This window comes from Natator depressus, chromosome 10, assembly GCF_965152275.1.
Source record: "Natator depressus isolate rNatDep1 chromosome 10, rNatDep2.hap1, whole genome shotgun sequence".
NCBI classification, from domain to species: Eukaryota; Metazoa; Chordata; order Testudines; family Cheloniidae; genus Natator; species Natator depressus.
Genome location: NC_134243.1, coordinates 50,627,991 through 50,644,075, shown reverse-complemented (window position 1 = coordinate 50,644,075; position 16,085 = coordinate 50,627,991). Strand labels below are relative to the sequence as shown.

Genomic DNA, 16,085 nt, shown 5'->3' with positions numbered 1-16,085 from the left:
TACAATTAAAAATTTTAACACACATCAGGTTATTTTTATAAAATGTAGTATTTTACCTGTCCCTTGGAAGGGCTGTCCAGGCAAGGCTATGCGATGTGCCAGCTGAAATCTGTTGAATTGCTATTCCGTCTAAACCACTTACTTTCTTTGGTTTAGTAATAGGACCAGTGGAATTTCCCTGACCGCATTGTCCCATGGAATTGTTACCCCAAGCATAAACTTCATTATCTAAAGAGACAATCAAAAAGTGTGGCTCAGTGTCTTTTAATCAAAAGATGATTATAAACACCCTATATACCATATTTATTTTACCATGAGAAAGTGCCAAACAATGGCTGTCACCAATTGAAGTATCAACTATTCTTGTAGCAGCCAGCTCTTCAATCAGCTTGGGTCTAAGAGCAGTAGCTTCTGAAGAACCACAGCCTAGGCATGCACCACAGCCCCACGCATATACCTAAAAACACAAATATACATATAGGTTTTCAACACAATATTATTGGTATTTGTCAAGAGACAGAGCTACAGAAGACTGTGTATGTGTAATTACTGCAATTATACCTGTAATTTCACAAGCAAGTTATGTATGTATACTTGTATTTATGCACTCTGTACAAATCTGGGCTCTGATATACCCACTTATATAAAAATTCCTGACTGCTTCATAAATTAATTATACACATTATGCCACGGAAAATTCTTTGGGATAACAATTCTCCAATATACAACACAAGAAAAAATATTTGAGAAATTAAATGACCTCAAACCTCCATAATTTCCAAAATCATCATTACACATAAGCTATATAAGATTATTCTCCTGTTTTTAGTCCCAACATTATTTGGTATATAAAACATCCTGTTGTGGGTAAATTTAATCCCGAATTCCTTCCCATTTGTAGGCTTAAATTTCATTCAATCACACCTCACAATACCTTTACAAACAAATCAAAACAAATACTAAAAGAGTTGCAATTACATGTTAAGTAACTGGGGTTAAGAGAGATTTTAGTAAGGGTGATGGACAAATATGGCTGTTGAAATTTAGCAAACAATGCAACAATCAAAATTTATCTGAAATATATGTATAAACCTTAAAAAATTATTTTCTTTGGTTATCAAGACCCTTGAGACCACAGACCTTTTCTTTACTATCTGACATGGACAGGAATGGACTGCTGAATCCGGGCCCAAGTACATATATGGCTTTATATAAACAATGTATTCAAACCTATTACTATATATGCTGTAATGTTCATTAAGACTATGAAATACTCTATATAATAGCTCCACATTTCTGTATTACCCTTTAAAAGAGAACCTCTGCAAGACTGGACCTTTGGTGTTTTATATTTATAATACAGAAATGTATACTAAATATACAGATAGAAATTATAAACTGTAGTTCTAGTCTGTAAAGATAAACATATATTCTTTTTCTATATATATTATAATCTTGGGAATTTTTTCCCTATAGACTGAAGAAGTCATGTGGCACTTGAATATTATACTACAGCTATAGTATATTACTGGAAAACAGAAATAATTGTTATGTATGACAACTACAATTATAAACTATGATATTAGTTACCACTTGTACCAATTTTGATCTTGAGGAAGGATGATAGCACTGGATGAGTTATGGTGGGATAGATCCTAGATATGTTAATAAAGTTGTGGCCTAGTTAAACCACACTCCTGGTGTCTTGTCTTTCTTCCAGCTATGCTTGGAACAAATTATACTTCTCTAAATTGTATTTCTCTAAACAGAGCATCTATGCTAAGTAAAATTTTACATACCGGTTGTAGAACATTTAAGATTTTGTTTGGTTTTAAAGTGTCTCAAAGGCGTATATTCCTTTTCATAATTTTAACCAAAATAATAACCATACACATTTAAATAACAAGTCTCAGGCATCTTGTCAAACAGCAAGACTATCGTTCAAGTGAAAATATCTTTTTGCCTACCTGTCCTGTTGATGTCAAGGCAAGTGAAGATTGGCTCCCAGCACATACTTTGCGAATGAACATTCCTTGTAAAGCTTCTATAACTTTAGGTTTATATACTCTATTGGTATCACCATGGCCGAGTTTACCTATCAGACAGACACATAAGGTAATATTAGACAAAAGTAAACTGCAGTTATGACAGTTATGTGAAGATTTAACTTCCCAAACAAAAGCCTTTTAGATTTCAAAACATTTGCCTCAGTGTTTCTCTTTGGTAGGTAAGTGTTTTGCTTTAATTTTAAATTATTTTATTGCTATTCAGTAGAAGGAAGCATAGAGGTTGTAGTAGATGTTTACTGAACACACACCTAGCATACTAAACTGAGTTTTTTCACTAGTGTGTTGCTTAGCTCCTCATTTTGTGATCTGTCATTTATTTAAGTCTTCTTAAATGTGAAGCCTTAGCATGTTTAGTAAAACTATATATATTTTTTTTAACTTAAAGGATGGCCTGAAAAGTTTTTCTGAAGTTTTCTAACAGTCCTTCATACGTTAATATGTCTGTTTTTAAGCCCTTTACATAATTTTAAGGTTTTCTGTCTTTTCTTCCTCGAAGTTCTCTTTTGAATTCAGCCCTTTGCCCTCAGCAGTTCACATAACGTCATTTTCTGCGAAAGAGCAGTTGTGACGGGGTGTATAAACCCCACACTAGACCTCAAGTTAAAGCGCAACCGTAGGCCCAAACGACCCAGCCCAGCTGCAACTGCAGAACATGTTTCAGATGGAGGAGGGAACTTAAAAGGAAAACAGACAGTTCAGAAGGGGGTTGAACAGGCAGGGAGAAGGACCTGCCTTGGGAGCTGCTGCAAAGGGGTGCTACAGGAGCTTTCATCTGGAGAAAAGGAGCCTAACTGCTGTGTCCAGACAGAGCGAAGGACAGGACAGTCCATATCTTTCTCTTTTACTGGTCCACCACAGAGTGCAAAAAAAACAGTTACTTACTTTCTCGTAACTGTTGTTTTTCGAGATGTGTTGTTCACGTCCATTCCACATTAGATGTGCGCGCGCCGCATGCACGAGCGTCGGAAACTTTTTCCCTTAGTGGCTCCCATTGGGCCAGCGGGCCCCCCGAGTGGCGCCACTGCGCCCCGCATATATACCCCCGCCAGCACAACCCCCTCCAGTTCCTTCTTGCAGGCGACTCCGACAAAGGGGTAGGAAGGTGGGTGGTGGAATGGATGTGAACACCACATCTCGAAGAACAGTTACGAGAAAGTAAGTATCCGTTTTTTCTTCTTCAAGTGCTTGTTCACGTCCATTCCACATTAGGTGAATTACAAGCTTACCTCTGGAGGAAGGTAGGAGTCACGGAACAACCGCTCGGAGGACCGCTCTGCCAACTGCCACATCCTCTCTGGCCTGCTGGTTGACCGCATAGTGGGTCGTGAAGGTGTGCACCAAAGACCAGGTGGCTGCTCTGCAGATCTCCTGGATGGGGACCTGTGCCAGGAACACTGTGGAAGTCGCCTGCGCCCTGGTCGAGTGGGCCGTCACCACCGGGGCGGGAACACCTGCAAGCTCATAGCACGCCCCGATGCAGCTTGTAATCCAAGACGAAATCCGCTGCGCCAACACTAGGAGGCCTTTTAACCTCTCGGCCACAGCCACAAACAACTGTGCGGATTTGCAAAAGGGCTTGGTGCGCTCCAAATAGAACGCCAGCACTCGACGCACATCCAAGGTGTGCAAGCTGCAGTGACTCGGGTCCGTATGGGGTTTCGGGAAAAACACCGGCAGACAAGTGTCCTGGCCCAGATGGAACTGGGACACCACCTTAGGGAGGAACTTGGGGTGTGGCCGGAGCTGCACCTTGTCCTTGTGAAATACTGTGTATGGTGGCTCAGAGGTGAGGGCCCTCAGTTCAGACACCCTTCTGGCTGAGGTAATGGCAACCAGAAACGCCACCTTCCAGGAAAGTTGGAGAAGAGAACAGGTAGCGAGGGGCTCGAAAGGGGGTCTCATGAGTTTAGAAAGGACCAGGTTAAGGTTCCATGGAGGGACTGGGGGGCGGGAGTACGGAAACACCCTCTCCAACCCTTTAAGGAACCGTCCCACCACTGGGTGGGAAAAAACCAAGCCCCCAAGAACCCCGGATGGAAGGCGGAGATGACCGCCAGGTGCACTCTGACTGAGGATGGGGTTAGCCCTTGCTGCTTGAGGTGCAGGAGGTATTCCAGAATGGCCTGCACCGGGGCCTGGCCCGGCCGCACCTGTTGGGGTTCACACCAACACGAGAACCTTTTCCACTTGGCCATATAGGCCGCCCTGGTAGAGGGCTTTCTACTGCCAAGCAGAATCTGCTGCACAGGAAGGGAGCACTGGCTCTCCAGGGCGTCTAGCCACAGACCCTCCACGCAGTCAGGTGCAGTGACTGCAGGTCGGGGTGGAGAAGCCGCCCGCCGTCCTGAGTAATTAGGTCCCAGCGTAAGGGCAGGACTACTGGGGCGTCTACCAACAGCTCTAGGAGCGATGTGTACCAGTGTTGGCAGACCCAGGCTGGGGCGATGAGGATCACCGCCGCCCTGTCCCTGCGCACCTTGAGCAGGACCTTGTGCACCAAGGGGAGCAGGGGAAAGGCATACATCAAGCTCCCTCTCCACAGGATCGCAAACGTGTCCGCAAGTGAGCCCGGGCTGTGGCCCCGAACAAGCAGAACCGCGGGCACTGGGCATTGGCCCTGATGGCAAACAGATCTACCCGGGGAAACCCCCACCTGCGGAAGAGCGAAAGCATGACGTCCGCCCAGAGCGTCCACTCGTGCATGCAGTATGACCTGCTGAGGGAGTCCGCCAGCTCGATCTGCACTCCCGGGAGATTGCATAGCCCATGCGATTCACCTCGAGGCATCCCAAGGTCCCAAAGAAGGAGAGCAGAGTGGCGAGGAACGAGCCCTGCCCTGCTTGTTTATATAAAACATGGCAGTAGTGTTGTCTGTGAGAACTGTCACGCTGCAACCACTCAGAGTGGCATGAAAGGTCTGGCAGGCGAGACAAACCGCCCTGAGCTCCTTCATGTTGATATGGAGCAACCGCTCTGCCTCGGACCACAACCCCATAGTCATGAGGTCCCCAGGTGAGCCCCCCATCCGGGTCTGACGCGTCCGTCATCAGCGTCAGGTCCGGAAGTGGGGCGGCAAAGGGGATGCCTTCGCAAACCACAGGCTGGGACTGCCACCACAGCAGGGAGTCCAGCACATCCCTTGGGGCTGTCACTACCAAGTCCAGGGGGTCCCTGCCTGGACGGTACACCTGAGCGAGCCACACCTGCAGAGTCCTGAGTCTCAGGCTGGCATGCCTGACCACGTGCGTGCGTGCATGCTGCCATGTGGCCCTGCAGCCACAGGCAGCATCTGGCCGTTGTTGTTGGAAACTGGCGCAGGGAGGCCACTGCCTGTTGGATAGCCCAGAATCGGGATACCGGAAGGCTTGCCCCGGCCTGCACCGAGTCCAGGACCGCCCCTATGAATTCCACTCTCCGTGTGGGTACGAGCATGGACTTGGGGATGTTGACCAGGAGCCCCAGCTCATGGAACAATCTCAGGGTCACCTCCACATGGCCCCGTACCTCTGCCTCGGATCGGCCCACCAGGAGCCAGTCGTCGAGGTACGGGTACACCCGGATTCTCTGCCTTCGTAAGAAGGCCGCCACCACCGCAATGCACTCCGTGAACACCCTTGGGGCCGTGGCTAGACCGAACGGAAGAACCACAAACTGATAATGTTCTTGGCCCATGGTGAAGCGTAGGAACCGCCGATGTGCTGGGAAAATGGAGATATGAAAGAACGCATCCTTCATGTTGAGGGCGGCGTACCAGTCCCCCAGATCCAGGGAAGGGATGATGGTGCCCAGAGAGACCATGAGGAACCGGGCCTTGACCAGGAATTTGTTGAGCCCGCGCAGGTCTAGGATTGGGCGAAGGCCCCCTTTGGCCTTGGGGATGAGAAAGTACTGGTAGTAGATCCCTTTTCCCCTTAGGCTGTGAAGCACCGCCTCTACCGCCCCCACCCCCATAGCAGCGAGCAGACTTCCTCCTCTAGGAGATGCTTGTGAGAGGGGTCCTTGAAGAGGGACGGGGAAGGGGGGGTGGGGTGGGGGGAGGCAAACTGCAGCGCGTATCCGTTCCGCACCGTGCGTAAGACCCAACGATCCGGCGTAATGGTGGACCACGCACGGGAGAAACGGGACAGGCGGTTCAGGAAACAAAGGGACGGATCCGGTGACTGGTCTGGTACGCTGTCCTCAAGCGCACCTTCAAAAGCCTGGCTTAGTGCCCAGCTGGGGTTTGTGCTGGCCTTGGTTCTGGCCCGGCACATTATTGTTATTATTGTTGTTGCGCCATCGCCTGTTATCCCTGCCTCACCTACGGTAAGGCTCATGCCTGTGGCGAGGCTGGTACTAGCGCTGAGGGGGAGGCTGCGGCTTAAAGGGCTTCCTCTGGGTCGCTAGGGTGTGCATACCCAGCGACTTGAGCGTAGCCCGCGAGTCCTTGAGGCTATGCAAGCCTCGCGTCTTTCTGATCCGAGAAGAGCCTGGACCCTTCGAAGGGGGAGGTCCTGGAGCGTATTCTGGACCTCGGGGGGCAGCCCTGACTCCTGGAGCCACGCCGAGCGCCTCATGACCACCCCTGATGCGATTGTTCTAGCTGCCACGTCTGCCAAATCCAAGGAGGCCTGGAGAGAGGTCTTGGCTACTGCCTTGCCCTCGTCCACCCGGGCCGTGAACTTCTGTTGGGAACCTTGCAGGAGCTTGTCCTTAAACTTCCCCACTGCCACCCAGGAGTTGAAATTGTGCCGGTTGAGGATGGCCTGCTGGTTAGCAATCCTCAACTGAAGGCCCCCAGATGAGTACACCTTTCTACCAAAAAGGTCCAGGCGTTTTGCTTCCTTGGCCTTAGGGGCTTGCTGTCCATGGCACTCCCTTTCGTTCACCACCAAAACCACTAGGGAGCATGGACTCGGGTGGCAGAATAGGAACTCATAGCCCTTAGCTGGGGCAAAGTATTTATGCTCCACTCCTTTAGCCGTTGAAGAACTGGAGGCTGGGGTCTGCCATATAGTCTTATAGTTAGACTGAATGGTCTTAATGAGCGAGAGCACTATTCTGGATGGCCCTTCGGGGCTCAAAATGTCCACCATGGGGTCCTCCTGCTCAACCGTCTCCTCAGCCTGCAACCCCAAATTTTGGGCATCTCTGCGCAGCAGTTCCTGGTGGGCTCTATGGTCTATTGGTGGAGGGCCGGATACCTCTGTACCCACCACCGCCTCATCAGGGGAAGACAAGGAGGTTAGTTACTGCTCGATCCCCTCTGGTTGGTCCTCCTGCTCCCCATCTCCTGTGGCAGGGGCCCCCGGCTCAGGCCGGGGCAGGAGTCCATGGGACAGCACCGGGCTCGGTGCCAGACTCTCCAGTCTAAGCTGGGGGGATGCTGGAGGCCTGGATACTGTTGCCTCTGGCACCGTCTGGCGTCGGTGCGGGGACCGGGACCTCTGCACCAAGTAACCTGACCTGGACGGGGTCCCTTGGCACTCCTGATAGGCCCAGGGGGTCCAGAAGGGCCAATGGCCTGGCGGCCCCCATTGAGGTTGCCAGCTCCCCGGAGGGTCCCTGCTGTCCGGGCCCTGGTGTGGGTAGCTATAGCGGCTGGAGCCGACGCCGGACTGCGGCAACAGCAATCGCGAAGGCCATGGCAGTGCCAACGATCAGCACTGATGGGAGAATGAGCGGCTCCTGGCTGAGCGGGACCGGGACCAGCACCAGCGTTCCCTGGACCGGGACCGTCTACGGGAGACCTCTGGCGAGGGCTGTCTCAACTCCTCCCGGTGCCAGTCTCTGGGCAGTGCTGGAGAGCTTTGTGCCCTTCCTGGTGCTTCTTCGCGTCGATCCGCTGTCGGTGCCGCAACCTCCTTCTGGGCCGCTGGCAAGTGCAAGTCTGCGGAGTCGGAGCTCAACCGGGACCAACTCCGGGAGCGGTGCCAGGACGGTGTCTTTGAGCGGCACACCATTGCTGGCTTACCCCTCGACAGCGCCCGAGGCATGGGTGCCAGAGGGTTCTCCACATATGGGAGGGGGCTCGCCGCCGACAGCTCGATGAAGTCCTTTGCAGCCTCAAAAGGTGCCAGGCATAGAGGGCTGATCTGTTATGCCCTCGAGCCCATCATCCGCACTGAGCTCACTTAGTTCTGGGCTCAGTGGGGCTTGTGCCACTGGGACCGCCTGTGTCAGCGCCGGTACCGCGGCCTTCCCGCTCTTGGTCAGTGCTCAGTGCCTTGGGAGGCGCCAGCCTCCTGTGCGGGGAATGACCATGCCTTCCTTTAGGCTGCACCAGGGGCCGCACCGGGGAGGACCATCGGTGCCGGGGCCTAGTCTGGCGCTCCGGGGCCGGGTCTCCAGACGGCTCCGGGGCACTATGCACCAAGGAAGCCTGAGCCAGTGTTTGGTGCTCCGGGCCCGGCAGCTGCAATGCAGCCTCCATCAACAGTTGCGTTAGGCGAAAGTCTATTTCTTTCCTTGTCCTTGGCTTGAACGCCTTGCAAATCCTACACCTTTCAGTTTGATGTCCGTCCCCCAGGCAACGTAGACACGAGTCATGCGGGTCACTAACTGGCATAGGTTTGTGGCACGTGGTGCAAGCCTTGAAGCCGTGAGCCGGCGGTACGCCCCGCGGCCAGTGCTGGAGACCTCCAAACACCTAATCACTTAAGTGTTCACAATCTATATGTAAACGAACTGAAAACAGCTACTCTCAGGCTAAGGGACTGCTCTTCTATGAGAGAGAAGGGGGGGGGGTTGTTCCAACACCACCATGGACAGTAAGAAGGAACTGGAGGGGGTCAGGCCAGCGGGGATATATATGCGGGGCGCAGTGGCGCCACTCAGGGGGCCCACCGGCCTGACGGGAACCGCTAAGGGAAAAAGTTTCTGACACTCATGTACACAGCGCGCGCACACCTAATGTGGAATGGACGTGAACGAGCACTCGAAGAAGAACTTGGATTATAGAGAGTGGGTGATAAGGAAAAGGCCCAGGGAGTGCAGACTTAAGGCGCTCCTAGGTGCTAGACCCGTGGTAATCCTTGCATGGCTCTGGATTGGAGCCCAGTAGAGTGAGAGGATCCAGGCTCCCCTACGAACCCCCCTCCGCATTAAGGAGGGCATGACTCACTAACCAGCACCAACCAATCAGAGCAATATAAAGAATTCCATGAATATGTGTTAATCAATAGGGGTGGCTGAACATTTTTTGAAGGAACAGTTTTCCATCAAAATATGCAGTTTCACAAAAACCAAAATGTTTTGTGGAACATGTTCATTTTGACAAAGTTTTCTACAGGAAAAAGGAGACAAAAACCTTTCATTTCAACATCATCAAAACATTTTCATTCATTTTGTTTGGACTTATATTTGAATATAATATATACATATATTAAAATCAATATTTTAATATATGTATATATTATATTCAATGTGTATATTGTGTATCATTTAATATTTTAATGTAATATTAAAGTCAAAATGAAACATTTCAATGGTCTTGCATAGAAAATTTCCTGAATTTTACAGGACATTTTGGTTTTCATTCCAATTTGGAACAATTCCTCCTCCCCTCCCCTCCCCCCTGCCCCGGGGTCAGAATTCCCTATGTAATGAAAGTTCTAGTTCCCAACTAGCTCTATTAATCACTGACGGCAATATGAGCTGCTGCTCTGAGCTTTTTCACCTTCCACACACACTGCACTAGGAGGTGGCAAAGTAACAGCTTTAATCTTAACAAATCCAACTGCTCTAACGAAGACAGTGAGTAAGCAGAAAAGCTTAATAGAGAGGAATCCTATTTGCACTTCTGGCACTGAAAGAGCTGTAAAGACAGGAGATGGCAGAGTCTGAGTCTCTCTTATTCCAGCTTTTCCTGAGAGATGTGGTAGTGACAGCAACTATTCCAAATATATATAAAAAAAAAACATTAAAAGTTTTGACAAAAACAAATAAAACAGAAGTAGAACTTCATGGCTCAGGAGTCACATGAGATGAAAAAGTGAACGAACTTGAAAAAAACTTTACACTACCTTTAAATATTTCATTCTACATATTTGCAGACATGATAAACTTTTAGTCCATTTTTACACAAAGTCTACGTTCTAATATTAAAACTTATTCTTATATTTGTGCATTGACTTCACTATATCATTTTTGTCTTAAGAATTACCAAATAAAATAAAGAAGTCAAAGTACATGGACTGTACTCTGGCTGGAATCATATGGAATGGTAATTGAGCTAATAGTGATCACTTCCATAGGATGTAAATGCATAAAGGATACTTGTACTGAAGAATGTTACACCAAAATGTATTGGATTTGAAGCCCATAATGAAGATTGTGAAATACATCTTAGTTTCCCTATATCTTCTGACAAGAAGTTATTCCACCTACAAATCGCAGATTAGATTCTGACCTTTCATACACAGCCATATTGACATGCACAGCAATAAAAAAATAAAATAAAATAAAAATAATAGAAAAAACTTATGTAGCTTAATTCCAATGTGTTTCCCAAAAAAAAATGGGTGAATCTCATTATAAGTATATTAAATATATGGAAACTGATGGGCATGTTACTTAATTTCTCTATACAAGATCACACAGCAACCTGGATTATGACTTCAGAGACCCAGTCCTGTGCTATAATCACTGTACAATGCTACTTCAGTAAGGTCAGGTAAAATCATGCAGATCTTGTAGTTTTACAAATCTCTCACACTAAAAGACATTATAATTGAACTGTATGGTAAAAATCAATACATACAAATTTTTTTTTTTTTTAAAAAACTCTTCATGGACTTGCCTCAACTTATCACATGAACTTAAATCTCCTCTTACACCCCTGAACAAGTCCTTCTGCTTAATTACAATCTTCCTTTCTGTATCTTTACACAATTTCACAAGATATTTGCATCTACAAACAACCTTTTACCTCAGCATCTCACCAATCCTCCTTTTAGCTCCTCTGTGGATAACAACTCAGTCCATTTGATGTGCAACAGATTTTTCAAAAATGTAGAAATACTTCATCATATTTCAGATCACAAATGACCCATGTTAATTATTATTAAGATTTTAGTTTTTACATACCATTATCTCCTCCTCCAAATGACCATACTGTTCTTCCATCTTTGGATAGCGCTATTGTGTGTGAACTGCCACAGGAAACTTCTCCTACATTGCTAATGTCTTTTACTAAAGTTGGAATGTTACGGCTATTGCTGTCACCATGACCTTGGAAAAACAAAAAATGTATTTTGATATGTTTCCTTCCTCCTGTTTATGAATTTTAAGATACATCTGTAATTATAATGCACAATAGAACTTTGCTAATTCATCACCTTGTAATTGACACAAAAATTTTATGTTTCTGCTTACTTCTCAGCAATGATTTAATAGAAAAGTTCTGTAGTAAGGTCTCAAATTACCATCCCTTCATTATTTTTACAAAATGTACTACAGAACATTTACTAGTGCATTATGAAGCATCATAATTTAGGGAAATTTCTTACCCACTAATTAGATTTGTGTCACCAAAACTAGGCTAGATGGGGATAACGTACCCTTTCTAATGCTGGGTTGTAGCTAGCCCAAAAGGTAGTGGTCTCATAGGGTAAGTGACTTCCCTGAATGTGGACCTTAAAAAAATCAGTGCGTGCAGGTAAGCATCACAGAAAGCCACTGAACAGAGAACTACCCAAGATGAGTAGCCTGAAACACTGATCTCTGAATCAGAACAGCAAATCCAGGAATATGTTCGGCCCACTTCGGGTCCAGGTAAACTTTTGAAAGCCAAGAGGACTGTGGGACTATAGCATAAACTAAATAGATGCTATGATCTTCCTTATCTGGAGAAAATAGAGCAATACGACTGAACATGAGACTGATTTTCTAAAATCTAGCAGCAAAAAGACCTGAGCCTCAGAGCAGCACCTACTGGAAACAGGAACAACTGAAACCTGGTATCCAATAAACCTTAAATGTACCAACTGTGTTCTGCTTTTGCTACCCGCTGGGAGGAAAGCTACATTACCCCAGATCTGATCTGGCATAGGACAAAAACTGAAAAATAGTCAAATGAATGAAATACGTTTTAGATGCAGCATACTGGTTTTAATTGTTTTCTCACTTATTATTTTGCAAAGTTCAGTAATTCATAATGGATCACTCTAATCAGTGTGAATTAATAAGGTTCTAGTGATACTGTAATTTGAGCACCTTTTTCCTGATAAAAATTGCAGTGAAAAAAATTTAATAACTTATTTGCATACACTGTGAAATTTCAAAACACAGAAAAGTATGTTTTCCATTTAACAAAATTAACATAGAACATACAAATTTTAATTTGCTCACCAAGCGCGAAAATCACCATTAACCCTTCTTAAGATGGTAACTCCTAGAGTGCTACTGTTTTAACTTTTAAGAATTAGTAGAGGTAAACTTTTATCTATAATAATCTCTTTACCATAAACAATTACATACAGCAAACCATTAATATTAATATTAACAGTTCAATAGAAAAAAAATCAGTCACCTAGTTATAGCCCAAATAACTATAAAAAAGTAGAAAATTCAAAATCAGACAAACCAAAGGAAAGAGAAATATGACTACAGTACACTTACCCTCACTCAAGAAACAGAAATCTTTTCTTCCCTCTCCATTTCCCCCATGAGTATGTATACAGTTGGCCACAACATTTCTAACTTCCAGTTGGTCCTTTCTGTATGTAATCCTACCACTTAAGAACCCAAAATACTTTATGACAAACTTGACCTACATTTTAATTTTGCAATGTTCTACAAAGGTTTTTTGTTCTGAGTTTTTATTATTACAGAAGTTGTTGAGGAAGCTGGAGTATTTGAAGTATGGGGGTTTTGTTACCAAGGAAGGCATAGGGGACAGTTTGGAGCACTGGGAGAAGCATGCTTTTTGAAAACAATCAGACATGTAATAGTTAATTTTGCAAAGTAAATATGAAAACTTTAGAAACCCTAATATACAAGGAAAAAAATCTGAATAAATGTGTAGGATCATTACTGAACATATGCCCTTTTCAAAAGCAACAGGTCATGTCAATTTCATACAAGGAATTTTGAAATTACCTAGTCTTCCAAAGTCTCCTTCACCCCAAGTATACAATTCTCCATCTTCTGTAACAGCAGCACTGTGTCTGTATCCAGCTGACACGCATACAACTACCTACATTACATGCAAAGAAAATGACATTTCTAAAACTGAAGCTGTTGCAAGTAGTAGAATCATACAGAATTTTGAGTCACCAAGGAACAGGGTTATGAAAGTTTGCCTTCAGTAAGAACATTGGACTACTGTATTACAGATCCATTTTTTTGCCCCCATAAAATATATCTTGTTCATTAAATTATAGTTACAAACTCTCTTTTAGTATTTAACAGGCATTTGCAAATGGCAGGGGGGAAACTAAGAAAGACAAAAATCTGAAATTTGGCCATGTGGCCGCAACTTTTATTTATCAAGCAAGCTTAAACAGAAGTAATTTAAACTGGATAATGCCTGCAAGGCAACCTAGTCTGGCAGCAGTAAATGGGAAAAGGGAGGAAAACCCACACCCAGCTGTCATCTGCCTTATTCCCTACAGGTGCAAACCAAGAGCTATTATAGTGTAAAGCATGAAAAGGCTCACTTCCACCCTGTAAGACCCTCTTATGAATATTGCACCACCTTCTTCTGGATGGACCAATCTGTTTCAGGGTCTGGGAACTGTGAAGGACCTGCCGCTGAAGGCTCAGAGTGCCGACGGGTGAGTAAAAATTCACAGGGAAGCCTCCCCAGCCGAGAGCTCAGGCGGGACGGACAGGACGGTCCCGCGGGTCGCATGTGGCCCACAAGCCAGAGTTTGCCCACCCCTTTAACAACCGGTTCAAAATTTAACAACCAGTTCATGCGAACAGGTGCGAACCAGCTCCAGCTCACCACTGCGCCTGTTCCTTTCCAACCCACTGCCCCCCACATGTACGGCAGTTGTAAGAGTGGCTCATCTTAATCATCTCAAGAGAGTCACTTTAAAAAAAAATCACTTAAAGTGGTATGTATTGCCATTTAATACTGAGAGAGAACTGACAGGAGAAACTTCCATGTGCTACTCCTGGCTCTACAACTGACTCCGTCTGTGGCCTTGACAAGTCATTCAGCCTCTCACTCAGTTTCTTCATTAGAAAAAATGGGAATAATACAATATTAATCAACTTCACCAAGGAGTTATGAGGATTAACTAATGAACTCTGAAAAGGAAAAGCACTGTCAGTGTTAAGGATTCTGTGTTAAAATTATTACATGTAACTAAAAAGATCAGTAATCTTCTGAAATTAGGTACCAGTTCAACAAAGCACTTAATCACATGAGTTAGACCCACTGACCACCAAAGGAACTACTCACGACTAAAGCTGAGTGCATGTTTAAGTGCTTAGCTGAAACAGGGAACTTCTACCCTTCTAGCCTCCCCAAAAGAGTAATCTTGCATATAAATTGAAATATTTGAACCCTTATGGAAATAACAGCATTGAATTAAAAAGGCATGAAAACAAAAAGACATTCCATTACATAAAACATACCTTTCCTTGTAAAGGACCCTGAATAAGTTTGGGATATTTCTGTGTTGAGCTATTTCCATGTCCCAGTTTTCCATAGTCACCATCACCCCAGCTGAAGACTTCCCCCTCTGTGGTAAATGCTAAAGTGTGACCATCAGATCCTTTTGAAGAGGATACCTTTTTAATAGACCTGTGAGGCTCAAAAGTCAATTTTTTCAGTGTGGACTGGTTATTGGAGTCACCAAGTCCTAGCCGCCCGTAGCTGCCTTTACCACAGGCTCTGACAGAACCATCCGTGGAAATGACAAAAGTACAATATTGTCCAGCTTCAATCTATAAGCAAAAAAGGTAAAAATATTACAAAAGGAAATGCATTAGATAAATACATTAGAGCAAAGCTTAAAGTTTGTACTTTTAACAGAATGCTGTATTCCTTCATGGTTCCCTTTTGTGATAATTTTCAGAGTGGTAGCTGTGTTAGTCTGTATCAGCAAAAAGAACGAGGAGTACTTGTGGAACCTTAGAGAGTCTGTTTTTGAAGTTATTTGTTGAAGAACTGCGACTTTTAGTTCTGTAACTGGCTGACCAGGGAGATCTTGGTAAGCGAGGCCAGTCCTCGCTTACAGACAGCCCCCCAACCTGAAGCAAATACTCACCACCAACCACACACCACCAAAAAAAAAAAAAAAAAAACCCACACTAACCCAGGAACTTATCCTTGGAACAAAGCCCGTTGCCAACTCTGACCACATAGCTATTCAAGGGACACCATCATAGGACCTAATCACATCAGCCACACCACCAGAGGCTCATTCACCTGCACATCTACCAATGTGATATATGCCATCATGTGCCAGCAATGCCCCTCTGCCATGTACATTGGCCAAACCGGACAGTCTCTACGCAAAAGAATAAATGGACACAAATCAGACATCAAGAACTATAACATTCAAAAACCAGTCAGAGAACACTTCAACCTCCCTGGTCACTCAATTACAGACCTAAAAGTCATAATCCTTCAACAAAAAAACTTCAAAAACAGACTCCAACGAGAAACTGCAGAACTGGAATTAATTTGCAAACTGGACACCATTAAATTAGGCTTGAATAAAGACAGAGTGGATGGGTCATTACACAACGTAAAAACTATTTCCCCATACTAATTTTTTCCCCTACTGTTACTCACACCTTCTTGTCAACTGTTTGAAATGGGCCATCCTGATTATCACTACAAAAGTTTTTTTTCCCTCCTGCTGATAATTGCCCACCTTAATTGAATAGTGTCTTTAGAGTTGGTATGGCAACACACATTTTTCATGTTCTCTGTGTGTGTGTGCGCGCGCGCGTGTATCTATCTATCTTCCTACTGTATTTTCCACTGCATACATCTGATGAAGTGGGTTTTAGCCCACGAAAGCTTATGCCCAAATAAATTTGTTAGTGACATAGGTACTCCTCGTTCTTTTTGCG

General features: G+C 45.2%; 1 protein-coding gene across 7 annotated transcripts in view; it reads right to left on the bottom strand.

The window, feature by feature from the left end:
- The window catches only part of HERC1 (HECT and RLD domain containing E3 ubiquitin protein ligase family member 1), a 213,003-nt gene that overhangs the window by 150,141 nt on the left and 46,777 nt on the right, over window positions 1-16,085 (bottom strand). For all 7 annotated transcript variants that reach the window (XM_074966104.1, XM_074966100.1, XM_074966102.1 and 4 more), the window contains exons 5-10: window positions 14,637-14,948; window positions 13,149-13,245; window positions 11,136-11,279; window positions 1,968-2,095; window positions 313-457; window positions 57-228 (exon numbers count right to left, since the gene is read on the bottom strand). In XM_074966104.1, the coding sequence (XP_074822205.1) occupies window positions 57-228; window positions 313-457; window positions 1,968-2,095; window positions 11,136-11,279; window positions 13,149-13,245; window positions 14,637-14,948 (998 nt within the window). The remainder of the gene's footprint in view (window positions 1-56; window positions 229-312; window positions 458-1,967; window positions 2,096-11,135; window positions 11,280-13,148; window positions 13,246-14,636; window positions 14,949-16,085) is intronic.